At 50.2% G+C, this 19,011-nt stretch overlaps 1 protein-coding gene across 1 annotated transcript; it reads right to left on the bottom strand.

Moving 5' to 3' along the window:
- Window positions 1-915: 915 nt before the first annotated feature.
- On the bottom strand, window positions 916-18,453 carry TRIB3 (tribbles pseudokinase 3). Its single transcript, XM_081917200.1, has 4 exons — window positions 18,320-18,453; window positions 9,414-9,704; window positions 6,879-7,171; window positions 916-5,054 (listed from the first exon to the last, which is right to left on the bottom strand). Exons 2-4 carry the CDS (start codon window positions 9,702-9,704, stop codon window positions 4,559-4,561), a joined length of 1,080 nt encoding a protein of 359 aa, XP_081773326.1. The 5' UTR covers window positions 18,320-18,453; the 3' UTR covers window positions 916-4,558.
- Between the last annotated feature and the right edge of the window lie 558 nt (window positions 18,454-19,011).

Raw genomic sequence — 19,011 nt, 5'->3', positions numbered from 1 at the left:
GAAACTCACCTATGGCCAGTCTGTTTTGCTTCTAGCAGACCAGTTTCTCACTTTTCAAAGCCACATGGGATCAAAGGGGTTAACCTCAGGCCTGGGGGCTGAATGCTGCCCTCCAGGCCTCAGCCTCCAGGCCCAGCGTTAGAAATTAGCCAGGTGTGTTTTGCGACTGGTGCAGGTCCAATTGCAAACACACGGGGATCTTTGGATGCCAGGCTAGTGACTAGAGAAAGCAAAAATGTCACCAAAGAGGAAGGATCTGAAATATTTTCCTTGAATCTTGAAGTTGTTTTATTCTGGATTGTTTTATTTGATGTTTTAATGTGTTTAATGTTTAATGTGTAAACTGCTGTGGGATTTGTTCTTTAAAATATAAAGTGGAATGATAATAATTAATATTATTATTAATAATACTACTACTAATAATAATAATGCACTGCAAAAACAAAAAACGACACCTAGACATTGCATTGTGGCGACTGCAACCTAGGTTTAAGGTGCTATTTGGCGATTAGATTATACATTTGGTTTCTAACACTTGCCCAGGCCACAATCAGCTCCACTTCACATCCTCCTTGTTTCTGCTCAAGTCAAATGTATCCTTAAACTCTGATCATGTTTTGCTTGTGTGTATAGAAAGGTGGGGGTGTATAGAAATTAGGCTACATTCATTCCTTGTCCTACTTTGGCCTCTGGCCTGGCAAACCCTTGGAACGCATCCCTCTGGAAAAGGGTCATGTTCAAGTCCTGGCAGGTGCTGGGAAAGGTTCCTCTCAGCCCAAGAGGCTGGGAATGGAGAATCGCTCAAGAAACCAGCAGGTGCCAAGACCGGCCAATTGCCTGGCCTGGGAGAACAGCACCAGAGTCCAGCAACATCCGTCCTTGCAGGGGAATCAAACTGCAATGATACTCTCGACAGCAAATCAATACATCTTTTAATTTCCGAGAGACAGAAAAATAGGCAAATTCACTCTGTTAAAAAAAACAACAACACAGAGGGCCTCTCCCAACGGTAGTGTCATTATTTGGTCAGGTATGAAAGCTACATTTGCACCAAGGCAGGATGAGTGGGCGGCTGGGTGGGGAAGGAAGAGGTAGAGGCAAGAAGGACTAAACCAGAACTGGAGCATCTTTGGCGGCATGTGAACCAGAGAGAATTATTTCCAAAGGAGCCAAATCACTGACCCTTTTCGCTCTCCCCTGAAAGCACCAGCAGGGTTCCAGCTCCCCCAGTTTCACCCTTATATCCAAGGTTTGCTGATCAGAAGCTGGGCTTTTTTTGCCCGAGGCATCTGCCCGTGCCGGTTCCAACACGCCCTCCCTGCGTAAACAAAAAGTCACCCCGAGGGCAGAACCGTGCGCCCGATTTTGCGGCAGCTCAACCGTCAAAGCTCCCTCCCAAAGGATGCTGGGAGGTTGCTGTTGCGATGATCAGCTCCCGCTTGCAGGTTTCCCAAAGCCTCTCCATTCTGAAGGAAATCAGCCCTGAGTGCTCACTGGAAGGACAGATCCTGAAGCTGAGGCTCCAAGACTTTGGCCACCTCATGAGAAGAGAAGGCTCCCTGGAAAAGACTCTGATGCTGGGAAAGATGGAGGGCACAAGGAGAAGGGGACGACAGAGGACGCGATGGTGGGACAGTGTTCTCGAAGTGACCAGCATGAGTTTGACCAAACTGCGGGAGGCAGTGGAAGACAGGAGGGCCTGGCGTGCTCTGGTCCATGGGGTCACGAAGAGTCGGACACGACTAAACGACTAAACAACAACAAATTTGCTTGGCCACTTTAAGGTGTGGGTTTAAGATGGGCCACTGGCCCAATTTGCATGCAGAAGGTCCCAGATTCGCTCCCCGTGGGGTTATGAGAGACTGCTGCCTCAAACCTTTCGGAGCTGCTGCCAGCCAGTGTACACAGTATGGAGGTGGATGGACCAATGGTCTCACTCAATGTAAGACGGCTTCCTGTGTTCCTATCCAGCAGGCTCTTCTGATGTGCTGAGAGCCTTGTGAGAGGTGCCCAGCCCCCTTCCAGGAGGGGCAATTCCCAGAGGAGAAGGAACGTCTCTTAAAACCAGTTCTGCAACCATGTCTTAAGGGACACTTGACCTTTCAGGTCCCAGGGAGACAGAGAGATTAAAAGCTGGCTTTCCATCATGGGGGGTGGGAATGCAGCACCCTGTTTTCCCACCGCCAACTTGGGAGGACAGAGCTGGCATGGGGCAGAGGAGAGAGACCCTGCAGTATGTGTCAGGATCCTGCTCAACAGCCCTTCTGACTCCAGGCAAAACAGCCCACCACATTTGTGCCCGCCTAGGTGAGAGTGCCAGGGCCCTCTGGCATGTGGGGCTAGCTCCAGCCCTTTCTCACCTCGCACCTTCCCAATGTTTGGGTTCCAGTTCCCATCAGCCACAGCCAGTGCCGACGGGAGCCCAAAATGTTGAGAGGGTGCCAGGTTTTTGGAGAAGGCTGTGCTAAGGCTGTTTGGAACAGCTCAAGAGAAGGGTGGAGACAGTCTCCTGCCCATGTGCAGAGATCCCTGCCACCCTCCCTAGCCTCCAAGGCTGCGGGGTTTCTGTTTGGAAACTGCACTTGCTAAGGCAGCAGAATCTCTTTAGGTCTGACCACCCCCCCACCCCACCAAATCCTGCTCTGGAACAGGGTAGGCTGGCGGCAGTTGCTTTTCAATGGGGACATGTGGGTCGGCAAGGGGGGAAGTTTGCCCACTATCGATCCCCACCACCACCTTTCCCAGCCTCCAAACCATACTCTTGTCCCACACTGGCATGGCAACTCCTCAATAATCCTGAGAACTGCAGCTCTGCAAAGAGAATCTGCCGCTTCCAGGGTTCTTTGGACAAAGCCGTGACTCTTAAAAGAAAGCTGTCAACGAATGGGGTCGGTGTGTCTTGAGGATTTGTAGAACCTGAGATATACAGTCATACCTCAGGTTACAGATGCTTCAGGTTGTGTTTTTCGGGTTACGGACCGCCGAAACCCGGAAGTACCGGAACGGGTTACTTCCGGGTTTCGGCGGTTGCGCATGCGCTAAACCACGCTTTGCGCATGTGCAGAAGTGCCGGATCACAACCCACGCGTGCGTAGATGCGCCTCTGTGGGTTGTGAATGTGCCTCCCACACGGATCACGTTCACAACCCGAGCGTCCACTGTATGCCTATACATTTTGCCTGTTTTTGTCAGAAATGCTTCCTCTTGCAGTGTTGCCTCACCAACCAACCCCCAAGAAAAAATAGAGAGAGCAAAATCTATGCAGGCACTCAAGCATGGGTGCCCTGCAGAAAGCCAAAGACAATAGGGGTGTGCTGGGGTCCCAGCCCCCACAAATGTTGGCAAGAGAAGCCTGTAGACCCCTGCAAAGGGACCGCACTTTGAGCGTTGGCAACCCTTTCTCCTCCTCCCTGTGGTTCAAACGACCAGCAATGGACTGTTTCGTGGAATACTGGGGTGGGAATGAAGTTCTGGTTTTTCAAAAATGGAAGTTAGAGATGTGGTGCAATATTCAGGGCACCCCAGAGGGGGTAGCACCCCACAAAGAAAGCGAGACGGAGGCATGTATTTGATTTCACAAGGCTTTTAAGATCCAGCCCACCTAGTTTCTCCTTCAGCCCTGGGGAGGCAAGTAGGAAAGGCACCATGGGGAAGGTCTCAGGCTGGGGGCTGACAGCACAACCCAGGCACCCCCGAAAACTGTCAAGTACTGAGATAAACTCAAGTAGAGAAAAAGTTAAGGCCCACGAGGCCCACCGGGAACCTCATTTTAAGGGCAGAAATTGGAGGCACTGTGGTGAAAACTGGGCGGGGGGTGTGTGTAGTTGTTTAAGGCCACAGGTTTTCTAGGAGTTGTCAAAGGGGGGAGCTGCTGACCCCAGCCCCTCCCCTCCAAGGCTGGCACCCTACCCTCCTCTCTCACAAGGCATCTGGGCCCCCCCAGGCAAAGCAGACTTTTGCTCGGCACTGCGGAACAGGGAACGACTTCTCCCCAAAATGGCAGCCGGACTGCAGCAAGAGAGTGTCTTTACAGCCGCTTTCTGTTCAAAACAAAAAACCAGTCTGGTGCTTTGACCAAGGCAGCTGGTCAAAAATTCCCAGTCCTTGATCTTGCAATCAATCCACCCTTTTGCAACCTGAACCTCTTTTGCCAACAAGTCATTCTGCGAGAACAGCGGCTCGGAGCTCCAGTCCTTAGTTTTGGAGTCCCGCAGGGCTGCTGAGAAACACCCCTTTCTCAACGCAGGAGAGTTTTGCTGGTGGGGATCAAGAGTTCCGGAACGGTCCTTTGGCACATGTGAACGAGGAGTGCGCCGCGACGCGAGGGAGGCGCTGATGTCCCGCCATCGTCCCTGACCTGGATGTCAAAGCACCCGTCCTCCCAGTTTGCTGGCAAATGTGACTGTTGCCTTCGCTTGATGACACTTCTTTCTGGGGCACGATCCGAGCGAGGGAACTGAAGGGTGAGAGGGGATCTCCCTCCCATGGTTCATGGCTAGTCAGGTCAAGACAAGAGTCACCCTGTTGCTTTTTTGTCCATCTCGTTCTCCTTGGCGGCTCAGCTGTACAGGCCTCCGTCCTCTTCCTCTTTGGCTTTGACTTCCCTCAAGCCCCCCACGTCTGGGACCACCTGCTCCAGCCCCTGATCTCTGGAGGGACCGCTCCACGAGCCCTCGGAGGTGCTGCCAGGAGCCAGCCATGGGTGCAACAGGATTCCGCTGGCCGTCAGCCTCTCAGATGGGTCCTTTCGCAGGAGGCAGCGGACGAGGCAGCGGGCTTTGGGTGAGAGGTCTTCGGGGACGGCAAAGCGCCCGCGGCGGATCTTGCCGAAGAGGGACAGGGGCTTGGTGTCTTGGAAGGGGTAGCACCCCACGAGGAGGGTATAGAGCACCACACCCAGGCTCCAGATGTCAGCGGCCTTGCCAGAGTAGGACGCCTTGGAGCTGAGGATCTCGGGACCCACGTAGGCCGGGCAGCCGTGCTTGTCCTCCAAGGAGTCGTCGGGACCTTTCAGCAAACACGAGTCCTCCAGATTCTCCAGTAGCAGTTTGGATCTGGGCAGAAATCCAAGGGGAGAGTTAGCCAGGAATCACTCAAAGGCAGAATACAATGGAATACAGTGGTACCTCGGGATGCGAACGGGATCCATTCCGGAGCCCCGTTCGCATCCTGTAGCGAACGTAAGACGCGACTGCGCATCTGCACGTGTGTGGGTGGCGTTTTGCCGCTTCTGTGCACGGCGTAGTTTTGAGCGTCTGTGCATGCGCGAGTGGCAAAACCCAGAAGTAACGCACTCCGTTACTACCGGGTCACCGCGGAGCGCAACCTGAAAATATTCATCCCGAAGCTACTTCAACCCGAAGTATGACTGTACAATGGAAAAGCACCCCTAATTTTGCAACTGGGAAAGCTGAATTCGGCAATAGGGATGGATCAGTCAAGATTGGGAGCAGATCTGCAGTTTGGTTGTGTAACTGATGGACCCCCCCTTTTCTTGGTTTTTTACAGAAATTGGATTCTCCTCCCCAGCCCCTGAATTATTTGAATGATTCTGTTGGGGAAGAAGCACAAGACATTTTAGGAGGAATATAGGCAGGTATGGCACAAACATTTTAAAAAACAACTCTGGACACTTAATTTGGATCAGTCAATCAGCCATAAACCGGAGTACTGAATAGTACGATTGCATCTTACTTATGCAGGAGTTCAGTTCCAAGGGTCCTACATGTACAGGGTAATTTATTGTATCCAAATCCTTGGAACCACCCTGCAGCTAATGGGTTGGAGGAAGGAAGGAAGGAAGGAAGGGAGGGAGGGAGGGAGGGCATTCTGAGCACTCTCAGAGCCTACAGAGAGCTTAAAAGCTCTTTACACACCGGGTAACCCTAAGCAGACCTGTTGCAAAAAGACCTTTTAAGCTCTCCGCCTAGCTTGGAGTTAACTTCCTGGACGAGGAACTGCCTGGAAAACCCCCATGGGAGGAAGACTCAGAGCCCGGGAGGGATGATGGGGCGATGATGAGTGGTCAGAGGGAGGAGACATGGAAGAGGAAATGTCGAAAGCTGAAGAGACAACAGGACTTAGTGAGCGAGGAGAGTCTGTGGCAGAGAGCAGTCCAGAATCCGAGACAGAAGTCGAAGCAGGAGGGTGGGATGAGGGAGACAAGAGGCAGAAAGGAGTTTGGCTGGTGAAGAGGCACAGCTTTCTCCCCTTCCTGCTGCAACAAGCTGTCTCCCAGAACCAGGAGAGGCATGAAGTGAGAGGAGCAAAGGAGCGGAAGGATATACAGGCAGTCTCTGATTGCTTGGAAAACACCCTGGAGAGGAGGAGACATAATCTTTGGGGAGGTGGGGACCTTTAGTCTCTGCAACCGGTACATGGCGGCAAGACCTGAGTTGCTGTGCTCATTAGGCCTGACTCTCCTGTGCAGATCCTGTTTTGCTAATAAAGCGTTAACTCCAGAAATATCCTGATTCTGTGCATTAGCAATTGGAGGGTTGCTACAATTGGAGGGTAGCCACAAATGAATATTCTGAACAACACAATCCTAGCCTTGTCTATTCAGAAGTAAGTTCCATTGTCTTCAAGGGGCACAGCTCCCAGGTAGACGTGAATTATGGCTTTACTTTCAACTAGACATGGATGGGATTGCCGTGCAATTGGTTTTACTTTGTAATCGCCGCCTTTATTAAACAAGAAACAGCTTTCTCGGTGTGATTTCCTGCTGGCTTGCTCGCGGCAGTTTCCACCAGCCAGCCTATGGTTGAAATCGCCCAAGTTAAATGCGCCTCTGATGCGCTCGTGACGCGCATAATGTCCAGTGTAGCTGATCAAGTGAGCAGGAAAGTGTCAACAGATGCCCCTTCTCCTCTCCTCACCTTTCTCGGTCAGCAAACACGAATTTTCGCAGTTTGAGGTCCCGGAGGACCACGCCGTGCTGGTGGCAGTGGGCGACCGCTTCGGCCATCTGACGGAAGAGGACAGCAGCCTCGGGCTCGGGAAGACGCTTGCACTGCCGCACATAGTTATGCATGTCGTCCCTCCCGGGCTGGAAGAAGACATAAATGTTCTGGTCCCCGACAATCACATCCGCCACACGGGCGATGTTGGGATGCGCCGGAAGGGCGGCGTAAGGGGCCAGCGCCTCTGGGTAGCTCTTGGCTGGATAGACCTAAAAAGAAGGAGCAAATTGTTACAAGGAAGCAAACGAGCAGAACAAGCACAAAAGCAGAGCGCAGTTAACCTGTGGAACTCGCTGCCACAGTAGGCAGTGGTGGCTTTAAAAGACAAATCCATGGGCACTCTTAACAGCGCAATCCTATCCATGTCTGCTTGGAAGTAAAGCTATCGTTCACTTCTACCTAGGAGTAGGGCCCCTTGAACACACTGGGACTTACTTCAGAGTAGACATGGATAGCCTTGTTAAGTGTGTTTTTCTGTTTTTCTCTCCACTAAAAAAATGCTAATGCATAAAATCCGTTCCCCTCTTTCAGATGTCATTATTGTTTAGACACTCCTTTCCATTGTTAATTTTCACTTTTTAACCCATCAGTATTTCTTGGCTTTTTGAAGTTTTTAAATGGATACTTTTTGTTGCTTCTACTCTCATATATTGCATATTGCACACATGACAGTGTGAATTATGGCTTTACTTTCAATTAGACATGGATGGCATTGCCCTGCGATTGGCATTACTTTGTAATCACTGCCTTTATTAAATAAGAAACAGCTATTTTATTGTCCAGCGACAGAAAACCTTGCATTTTTTTCTCTGTACAGTATATCTTGCTGGGCCCTAACTGGAGAAAAATAATAATTCTCCGTTTAATAAAAACTCTTTAGAGAAAAGGATGTGTGTGTGTGTCCTTTCTTTATTTGACTCCCCTTTCGTTCTGCACCAATAGAGTTGTTGCCATTTTGTCCATGGTTCACTAATCCCCAAACCACGTGCCCAGAGAAAAAGGTGTGCCACAGAAAATAAAATTGATGTTGAAAAATTAAAGTCTTTGGTGAGCTTAAGGCAGAGGAGCTTCTAGGGGAGCTGGGCTTCCCTCCTTCCAAACAGAACATAATAATAATAATAATAATAATAATAATAATAATAATAATAATAATAATAATAATATCTTTATTGTCAATGCCCCCTCTCGGGGACAACGAAATTACTTGGCTGCTCCATCCACCCAGGTAGGGCACTCCACACAAAATCATAAACACAGCCTCCTCCAAAAGCACATAATCCTCAACTCTTTTCATACTAAAAAAGTAAACTTGGTGGGTTGGGAGTTGGAGAAAAGGGAGTACAGTATTTCAGAAACAATGGCCAACTCAAAGCGGGCATGACATTCCATGTTCAGCCAGCAGGTGTCAGCATTGCTCAGCCGCTAGCAGCTCTGCCAAAAATGGCATCGTTGGGGAAAATAATATTGTGGCACTTCATAAAAGACACACAAATTTACCATGGCATGAGGCAGCTTCGCCAAGCCAGTGCCCTATTATCCGCAGTCAGTGTGCATCCAAAACATATAGAGGGCACTTGCTGGGCAAAGGTTGGCATAATCATTCATAGACTCTAGTCCACAAATGACTATTATGCACCGTTATAAAGTTGCTTGCCTTTAAAGCGCCACAGGACTCTTCCTTTTTCAACAAAGGGTTAACAAAAATCCCCCTCCCCAACACACACAGCCTTGCTCAAAGAGGCAATTTTGAAAATGGCAGGATGTGTCCGGGCTGAACGATGGGGATGGAGACGCTCCTTCGGGTATACTGGTCCAAGGCCGTTTAGGGCTTTAAAGGTCAGCACCAACACTTTGAACTGTGCTCAGAAATGTATAGATACAACAGGTCCCTATTTACACTTTCTGGAAACAATCACAGACCTTTTCCCCCCAATAGTTCTCCCTGCGGGATAGATAAGTGTTTTTCCATGAGTGCCCATTGCATATTGTTTTTCATCTTGTTTTAAATGCACCTGCTGATTTTATTGCGCGTTGCCTTGAGGCAATTGCGTGAGGTGAAGAAGAAGAAGAAGAAGAAGAGTCTCCACCCCCATCGTTCTGACCGGACACTGAGGTCCTTCTGGCGGTTCCCTCGCTGTGAGAAGCCAAGTTACAGGGAACCAGGCAGAGGGCCTTCTCGGTGGTGGCACCCGCCCTGTGGAACGCCCTCCCACCAGATGTCAAGGAAATAAACAACTCTCTGACTTTTAGAAGACATCTGAAGGCAGCCCTGTTTAGGGAAGCTTTTAATGTTTGATGTATTATGGTATTTTAATATTTTGTTGGAAGCTGCCCAGAGTGACTGGGGAAGCCCAGCCAGATGGGCGGGGTATAAACAATAAATTAATTATTAATTATTATTATTATTAACAGGTCAGGAAAAAACGCCATTTTCTCCAGCAGATTTCCTACCTTGCAGGTGTATTCTGCCTCCGTGTGTCTGTCCACAGCCCTGTAGCAGCGGCCGCCTTCGGTGGCCTCCAGGAGGATATATGAGCCAATCTGGGATATCCTTGACTCCCGGTCTGTGGCAGGAAGGGGGCTGGAGACAAGGGGTTGGAGGCAGGGGCTTGGGCTTGGCAGCAGGCTGAGACGCGGGCGCTTGGCTTCTGGGATGCTGGTCTCAGATGCATCATCAAAGTCCAGCTGCTGCTTCTTCTGCGATGCAACGACCAGAGGGCACTCCTGCGCAAGCAGACTCATCTGGAGGGGGAAAGTTAGGAGAGCAAGGGGTTAAATCAAAAGGTTCAAGGGGGCACAGCTAGGTGACCAAGGGAGCTAAGACCCCTTAATGAATAACACCCATTCTGCACTTGATCATTTATTGTGGCAGCACCAGAACTTTGGAAATCCCTGCTGCCAGGGAACTTCCATCGGACCCAGAGGCGGAGGGAAGGCTCCGGAGGGATGCCGGAGAGGGTCCCAGTAGGGAGGGAGGCAGCCCATCTGCTGGGAAAGGAAATCAGCGTAGCACCAGTGGAGAAGGGGGGCAGATGGGGGAATCGGCGAGGGGGCTCCAGGACTCCTCGCCGGAGACCAGCGGGGAGAGCACGGGTCCTCCGCTGCCCACACCCTCCCTGCGCAGAAGACTTCCGCGCAGGGAGAGTAGGAGGAGACTAGGCATCAAAGAACTTCTTTGCTGGAAGAAGTTCAAGAAACGCCCACTGACGGATTCTGCCAGCGATTGAGACAGCCACGGATGGGTGGCTGTCTGGACAGAAAGGGTTCACCCAGGTAACCCAGCCAGGTGTGGCGACAACTTACGCACGAGCAACCCCTAGAACCATTACACCTGCCTATTGATATTCCTGTAATTTTTTCGGCACATTTTTGTTTAGGCAAGCCCACCCAGATATTTAGAAAGCTGGTGCGAGTTTTTAATCTGGTTTTTAGTCTATTGCTACTTTAATTTTTGGAAAATCTTAAACTGATGTTAATTTTTCCTATCGATAATTTTATTCTTTTATCTTTTTTGTAACCCACTTTCCCCCTCTGTTAACTGATTTACGGACACTTATTCTTAGATATACCAAGATACACACCCGTTACAAAGTATCTTTTTATAATATACTAAGGAAAGCAGCTACTTAAGTCTAAAAAAGAAGAAGAAAAGACGAGAAAATGAGAGACCTAAAAAAAAGAGAAAGGGAAAGAAAGGAAAAACTACAGTACAGTGCTTTTTTGTAAACCACTTTGAGGGTCTTTTTCAGGTTTCGTTTTCAATCAAGCAGTTATAAATTTCATGAAATAAACAGATATCCATTCCTAGCCCTGGTACTAGTCCTCAGTGTCTGGTACTAAGCAACAGGCCATCTTTAGAAACTGAGCATGTGGACATGAGAACTGGCGGATGTCTGCCTTTGGTGTCAACCTCAGGTTCTTAACAGCGCCCTTACTTCTCATTTAACATTGACTGAACGACCCAGGGCTTTATTTCTCTGGGAGTATGCATACCCGTTTGTGGCTTAGGGCCCTCGTATTTACGGGACTGCCTCTCCTGGTCTGCCCCGCAGAGGACCTTAAGGTCCATGAATAACCATAGTTAAGAGGTCCCTAAGGAAGTCAGGTTATCCTCCACCAGGATCAGGGCCTTTTCAGTGATGGCTCCGACCTGGTGGAATGCTCTGTCCCATGAGACCAGGGGTCTGCAGAATTTAACCTCCTTCCACAAGACCTGTAAGACGGAGCTATTCCACCTGGCTTTCCACTTGAACTTAGCCTGATCTTTTATTCCCCTTCCTTCCCTCCGCCTCCCCTTTTTATGAAGATTATTCACTCTGGGATCCCGCAGCTAATTCTCCCCTGGTCTCCACGCTGGCCCAAATAGGGCTAATTTAGCCAGCTAGCCCTGGTGATCATCTAATGTTTATTGGACGGATTTTCCCCCTAAATTGATTTTTGAATTTTATTGTTGTGCATGTTTTTTATACCGTATTTTATGCTGCTTTTACAATTAAGTGTTTTAAATTTGTTGTTAGCCGCCCTGAGCCCGGTTTTCTGAACCGGGAAGGGCGGGGTATAAATTATTATGAACCGGGAAGGGCGGGGTATAAATTATAAACATTTGTGAATCTAACGGGAGAAGAAACTGAAAATAAATAAATAGTTTCTTCTCTAGCATGGTGAATCGTCAGTTCTGTTGCTACCCCCAATGGCGGCCTCATTTCCTGACACCGTGTTTCCTGAGTCTCAGGCGGAATGAGAGTACCCCTAAACTTTTCTTGGGGGGGGGTAAAGCACTGGAACTACACAAAAGGGCATTGAAGAAGACAGCAGTATACATTAAAGCAGGGGTCAGCAAACTTTCAGCAGGGGTCCGGGGCATAGGAATTCTTTCATTCCCCCCCCCAAAAAAAATAATAGTCCGGCCCCCCACAAGGTCTGAGGGACGATGCACCGGCCCCCTGCTGAAAAAATTTGCTGACCCCTGAGCTAAACAAGCTATAGCTCAGGGCCCCACTCTCGTGGGGCCCCCAAAAAAATTAAAGGAAAAAACCAACTGGATGTACATTTCCAAAATATGAGCTAAAAAACAAAATAAAACCTACATACAGCAACAGTGTTTCGTGTTGTGTAGGCTCCTATTTGTTATGTGGAAATGGCTTTAGATACCTATTAGGTCCATAGATGACCATATAGCATATATCCAACACAAAAAACCCCAGTGACAATTTGTTGTTGACGAAGGACAGCTGGACATATAAAGGGCCCCATTACCTTCAGTAGCTTAGGGCCTCATCAAACCTAAATCTGGCCCTGGCGCATGCACACCCACCCACACAGCCCTCCCTGTGCGACTGACCGTCACAATAACCAGTGGCAATGAGTTCTGCAGGAGCTACTTGTGCAATGTGTGGGGAGAAAACCAGGCATGCAAAGCTAAGAACAGCACTGCTGGGTGCAGTCCACCCACAAACCGCAGAGGGAAATTTGCCAGCCTGCCAAGGTAGCCATGCCAACCCAACCCTGTATGCTCCCAGGAGTCATCAGAGGGCAGCGTTTCTGAGCTGTCATTGCTGCCTCTCGTGCCAGAAGCTGATGGCTTGGGAGAACAATGGGGCGAGCAATGTTTTGCATGTACAATGAAGCATGAGGGTGTTTGCCTCAGGGATGAGTGGGTATTGAATCATCACACACAGCAAGGTGGTCAGAGTGTTGGCAGCTAGACTAGGGACTGGGAACGGCCGCCAAGACCATATAACACCAATCCTGAAAGACCTTCATTGACTCCCAGTATGTTTCCAGGCACAATTCAAAGTATTGGTGCTGACCTTTAAAGCCCTAAACGGCCTCAAAGGCCCAGTATACCTGAAGGAGCGTGTCCACCCCCATCGTTCTGCCCGGACACTGAGGTCCAGCGCCGAGGGCCTTCTGACGGTTCCCTCACTGCGAGAAGCCAAGTTACAGGAAACCAGGCAGAGGGCCTTCTTGGTAGTGGCACCTGCCCTGTGGAACACCCTCCCTTCAGATGTGAAGGAAATAAGCAGCTATCCTATCTTTAGAAGACATCTGAAGGCAGCCCTGTTTAGGGAAGTTTTTAATGTTTGTTCTTTTATTGTGTTTTTAATATCCTGTTGGGAGCTACCCAGAGTGGCTGGGGAAGCCCAGCCAGATGGGCGGGTATAAGTAATAAATTATTATTAGAATAATAATAATAATAATAATAATAATAATAATAATAATTCCAGACAGGAGTGTCCCCCACCCCTACGTGGAGATGCCAGGGATGAAACTTGGAAGCTTCTATATACGATGCAGGACATGGGTGGAGCTATGGGTTAAACCACAGAGCCTAGGACTTGCCGATCAGAAGGTTGGCGGTTCGAATCCCCGTGACAGGGTGAGCTCCCGTTGCTCGGTCCCTGCTCCTGCCCACCTAGCAGTTCTAAAGCACGTCAAAGTGCAAGTAGATAAATAGGTACCGCTCCGGCGGGAAAGGAAACGGCGTTTCCGTGCGCTGCTCTGGTTCACCAGAAGCAGCTTAGTCATGATGGCCACATGTACACCGGCTCCCTAGGCCAATAATAATAATAATAATAATAATAATAATAATTTATTACTTATACCCCGCCCATCTGGCTGGGCTTCCCCAGCCACTCTGGGCAGCTTCCAACAGAATATTAAAATACAATAACCTATTAAACATTAAAAGCTTCCCTAAACAGAGCTGCCTTCAGATGTCTTCTAAAAGTTTGGTAGTTGTTCTTCTCTTTGACATCTGCTGGGAGGGCGTTCCACAGGGCGGGTGCCACCACCGAGAAGGCCCTTTGCCTAGTTCCCTGTAACTTGGCTTCTTGCAGCGAGATGAGCACCACAACCCCAGAGTCGTCCATGACTGGACCTAATGGTCAGGGGTCCCTTTACCTTTACATACGAAGCAGGTGTCCTGCCACTGACTTGCTAGCCCAAGGTGATGGAAGGGGGCTGATGGAAAGGGGGCTGGAGGAGAAAGGCAGCCCCACAGTTTGGGGGCTAGGATGGAGACATCCAAGTAGGCTTCCTGTGGAAGAATCAGGACAAGTAAGATACTTCTTCACACAGTGCAATGTTAAACTATGGAACTCCCTGCCACAGGAGGCAGGGATGGACACCAAACTGGGTGGCTATAAAAGAGGACCGTATATATTCATGAAGGAAAGGGCTCTTGGCGGCTATATGCTGCCTCCAGGATCGAATACCAGTTGCTGGAAGAAAGAGTGCTCTCGCCCTCCGATCTTGCTTATGGGTTTCCATAATGGGCATCTGGGCTGGCTGGCAAGAACAAAATGGTGGACCAGGTGGGCCCCCTGCGGCCTGATCTTGCAGGTTCTTCTTCTTCAGAGACCTGCAAACTCCATAGGTTCCCAAAGCCTCTCTGCAGAATAGAGGACGTGGGAAGCTGGAAAAGGTGTGCTGTCTCTCCCAGTAGCAGCCCCTGATCTTGCTTGCCAAAGGAAAGGAGCAGCCATCAACCTGAGAGAGGAGTTAGAAGCAAATGAACATCTCTTCTTTCTGCCCAGGTTAAGTCAAGGTGCAATACACCTCTGGGCGCTCGGGCATGGTGGGAGATACCTGTGCAAGGATTTGCAAAAGGGCACCATTGCACAAACATAATTGAATGCGGGCACAACCTTGATGGCAGAAAGTGAGGAGGAATTAAAGAACCTTTTAATGAGGGTGAAAGAGGAGAGCGCAAAATATGGTCTGAAGCTCAACATCAAAAAATCGAAGATCATGGCCACTGGGCCCATCACCTCCTGGCAAACAGAAGGGGAAGAAATGGAGGCAGCGAGAGATTTTACTTTCTTGGGCTCCATGATCACTGCAGATGGTGACAGCAGTCACGAAATTAAAAGACGCCTGCTTCTTGGGAGAAAAGCAATGACAAACCTGGACAGCATCTTAAAAGGCAGAGACATCACCTTCCCGACAAAGGTCTGTATAGTTAAAGCCATGGTTTTCCCAGTAGTGATGTATGGAAGTGAGAGCTAGACCATCAAGAAGGCTGATCGCTGAAGAATTCATGCTTTTGAATTCTGGTGCCGGAGGAGACTCTTGAGAGTCCCATGGACTGCAAGAAGATCAACCCTATCCATTCTGAAGGAAATCAGCCCTGAGTGCTCACTGGAAGGACAGATCCTGAAGCTGAGGCTCCAAGACTTTGGCCGCCTCACGAGAAGAGAAGACTCCCTGGAAAAGACCCTGATTTTGGGAAAGATGGAGGGCACAAGGAGAAGGGGACGACAGAGGACGAGATGGTTGGACAGTGTTCTCGAAGCTACCAGCATGAGTTTGACCAAACTGCGGGAGGCAGTGGAAGACAGGAGTGCCTGGCGTGTTCTGGTCCAGGGGGTCACGAAGAGTCGGACACGACTAAACAACAGCAACGTGCAAGGATTTGCAAAAGGACATCATTTGCACAACCTGTGCAACCAGGAGGCGAAGGGAGGCTGCCTTTCCGTCACTACAAGCTGCCTGCAGCACTGCCTTCGAAACAGGGAGCAGAGGTTTCCAGAGCTGTATGCAAGCGGAAGAGCGTGCCAGCCTCAAGGCTCCAAATGCCTCCAGAGACTGCAGGGAGGAGCTTTCAGCTATCTCTCTTTCACTTGCTCTCATCAGCAAGGAAAATAAGTGGATGATGCAAACAGAGCGCAAGTCCTCCAACCTCCACCCGCCCCTCTGCTGACCCAGGAACAAGGTTGCCTTGAGGTCACACCTTTCCTCTTGGCAACATGATCTCTGCATTCCCCAACCTGGATTTCCTGAGAAAAGGCTGTGAGCTCTGCAAAACAAAGCAAGGAAAGAAACACTCTGTCTATGCTCAAAGCCCCCGCTCCCTTGGTTTCTGTTTCACACGTATTACGAACTCAGTGCAGTTCCAGAACTGTGCTTTAGTATATACACACACAGGGTATAGTCACCCTTAAAAGTACAGTTATAAAGGTTTGCTTATATTTACTCACTTGCAAAAAATAAATTAAAAATGCCACCCCTCTTTAAAAATTATTGTGGCAATTAAACAGCATAAAGATGGACAGTAAGATTGCAAACACAACAGGTAACAGAAGAAATAAAACTTCCATTCCAAATCAGTAGCTGAAATCACTAAGTCAGTCGGTAGTGCATGAGACTCTAATCATGGGTTCAAGATTTCTGCATTGCCGCGGGTTGGACTAGATGACCCGTAGGGTCCCTTCCAAGGCTGCAATTCTATGAAATCCAGACATCCACCTAGATGAATTGCCCCACTGGGAAAGCCTGGAACCAGGAACTCAGCCACTATCAGCCTTTCCTAAGTGCCCAGAGTGCGTTACATGCATTATATCAGTAACTTTTACAACAGTCTTGTAGGGTAGACCAATGTCACCACCTCCATTCTACAAGTGGGGACCCAGGTTTGCTGAAGGCCTCCAAGTTCGTGGTTCCTGAGATTTGGCTCAGTGACTTCCCAATTCCCACTCAATCTCCAGGGGGCAAACGCCACCTTATGGAAAACTATCATTGTTTAAAACCAGCCCTCAATTTTCCCCTTCCTAGGAAAACAGCAGTTTCTGCAAAGGGCAGTTTTGAGTGGCAAAGCAGCAGAAGAGGGGTATTTAACCCCTTCCCTGTCAGCTGCTGCTTTCAACCTAAGCTCCCAGGTGTGGCTTTGCAGTGGTAAATACACCTGCAATCCTGGTGCAGCTGGAGGCAATTTGGAACAAGAGACCAGCCAGGAGGAAGCTCTAAGCCCACCTTCCCCAACCTGGTGCCCTCCAGATGTTTTGCACTACAAATCCCATCAGCCCAAGCCAGCACAGCCATACACATCTTCACATACAATGTGCCCTTTGCCTTTTGCAGCTGCTACACCGTTTATCACCACACCATCTTTTACTTCTGTCCTTCGTTGCTGGTGTCAATGCTGTTCCTGGATTATTGATCCAGACCGACATGCAGTTGTATCCTATGGGCTCCGTCACAGTATCTGTCATGGCAACAAGATTTTGGGGAGGGGGAAAGGTGGGCATTGCTGTTCCTCAGCTGTTTTCCCCACTCACAACTATGTTTGTTACAAAGATACCCCACCCTGCTCCAATTTCAAAAAGAAACTCTGCACATGCACAGATTTGGTCTGACCCAAATCAGATACTGCAGACTCCGCATGGAAGCCTTGGGGGAAAAGTGGTCTGGGTCAGGCCTCTGAGCACTGGGCACCCTCCTTTAAAAGAGGCTGCCACTCACTTGGTCACCTGTGACTAGTTTAGAATCGCCCCAGGCGACCAGAGAGGGGAAAGCTAATGCCATTTAGTTGCGCAACAGCTGGTTATGACTAAGGCAGGTATGTTAGTAAGAAAGGTTTTATTGGCTAATCGTTTTTGTGGACCTAATTTGCACGGCTTTTTTTTTAAAGGCTCTTACTCGCCTGTTGCATCAAACATTTTCTGAATTGCCTGGCCTCACCCGAGGCAACCGCAATTGTTTGCTGTGGAGGAAGTCTGAAGATTCATTGCGAGTCACTCCATGATGTGATACTGACTGACGGAGATGTCTATATTTAATCAGCCCCAGGAAAGCTGCTGCTCCTCAGCTGCAGGATCCAAGAGGCTGTTCTCCAGGAAAGGCCTTAGCTGAGCCCAGGGGCCACATGTCAGGCCCCCCAATCCACTTTCTGCAGTTGCAGCCCATAAGGAACAGAAAGCAACAGCCTTGCTGGAATCCTATGCCTGTGAATTAAATGGTTGCAATTTGGACTCATTTTTCAAACCGAGAACAAATATGCAAAGATGCCTTATTCCCAGCCAGTCACACAATCAGAGCCGTAGAGCTGGAAGGGATCTCCAAAGGGCATCTAGTCCAACCCTCTGCGAGGCTAAAGAACCCCTGACTCGCTCAGCACCTCCCACACTGGCTGGCAGCAGCTCTCCTGGGTTTCAGGTAGAGAGACCTATCTGGAGATGATTGGCACTGAACCTGGGTCCTTCTGCAAGCAAAACAGCTCCTCTACCCCTGGATTATGCCCGGATGCCCTGTCTGCTGGGTCTGCAGTCCTTTTGCCTAGAATGCTTCCTTCCTATTGCCAAACGCCTGGGTGCCCCTGGTGGGACACAGTTTGGCCCCTTGGCGCTGAAGGAAAGGCGCTTTGGATGCCGAGGGTGCCTCTGAGCATGGCCAGAGTGGAGCTCCTTTTTTAGCCTGTTGCAGCAAAGACGGTAGGGGTTCGCCAGAGATATCCCCACCCTGTGGGTCGTTCCTAGCAATCAGGTCCGGGGGCTAAGCGATTCTCGCCCTCCCTCCCCCCGAAATCCAGGTGGGGCCAATAACCCACCCCACACGTCCTTCTTAGCACCCTTCTGTACCTTTGGCGGCGGCGGCGGCCTCGACGGCGTTCCCTGTATGCGGGTCTTTATTTTGGAGAGGGGCTCCTTCTCTTGCCTTCTCGCCCCCCCAACTCCGGAGTGCTTTTCTTCCCTTCCTTGCCCGACGATCCTGCAGGGTAGGCGGAATCCAAATGGAGGGGAGCACCCAATCCAGACGACCCCCACCTCGGGGCGGCGGGTAGGGTGGGATCCTGCGTCCCTCCCCGCCTAAGAGCAACAGCAGCAGCGGCGCTCCATGGTGCAAGCGGCGAGGGCGCAGCGCAGCGAGCGAATGCGCCGTCCCCGAGCGGCGAGCGCCTTTGTCTGCGCGGCCGCTGCGGCTCCTGGCCGCGCCGTCGGGGATGATGTAACTCCCGCAGCCGCGGCTCCGCCTCGGTCCGGCTGATGCGGCAGGCGGCGCGGATTGCACCAGGCAGCCGGGCAAGCAGGGCTCCGCCCCGGCTCGGGTGACACGCGCCGCCCCGAGCCTGCAAGCGCGCCCCCTCGGGGTCGCCTTGCAAGCGGGTTGCGCCACGCGAGGCCCCCCCAAAGGCGTGGGACTAGTCTGGAAAGAGAGGGGCGACAGCTGCAAGCCCGGGTCCGGATGCTAGCATCTGATTGACGTTGGAGTGAGACTGAGTTGAGAAATAAGACTTAAAAGCGCATATTGATATAGGAATGTATTAGATAAG

Source organism: Podarcis melisellensis, assembly GCF_964234715.1.
Source record: "Podarcis melisellensis genome assembly, chromosome: 6".
In the NCBI taxonomy this organism is placed as follows: domain Eukaryota; kingdom Metazoa; phylum Chordata; class Lepidosauria; order Squamata; family Lacertidae; genus Podarcis; species Podarcis melisellensis.
The sequence above is the reverse complement of the archived record's forward strand: the minus strand, read 5'-3'. Positions and strand labels throughout refer to the sequence as shown.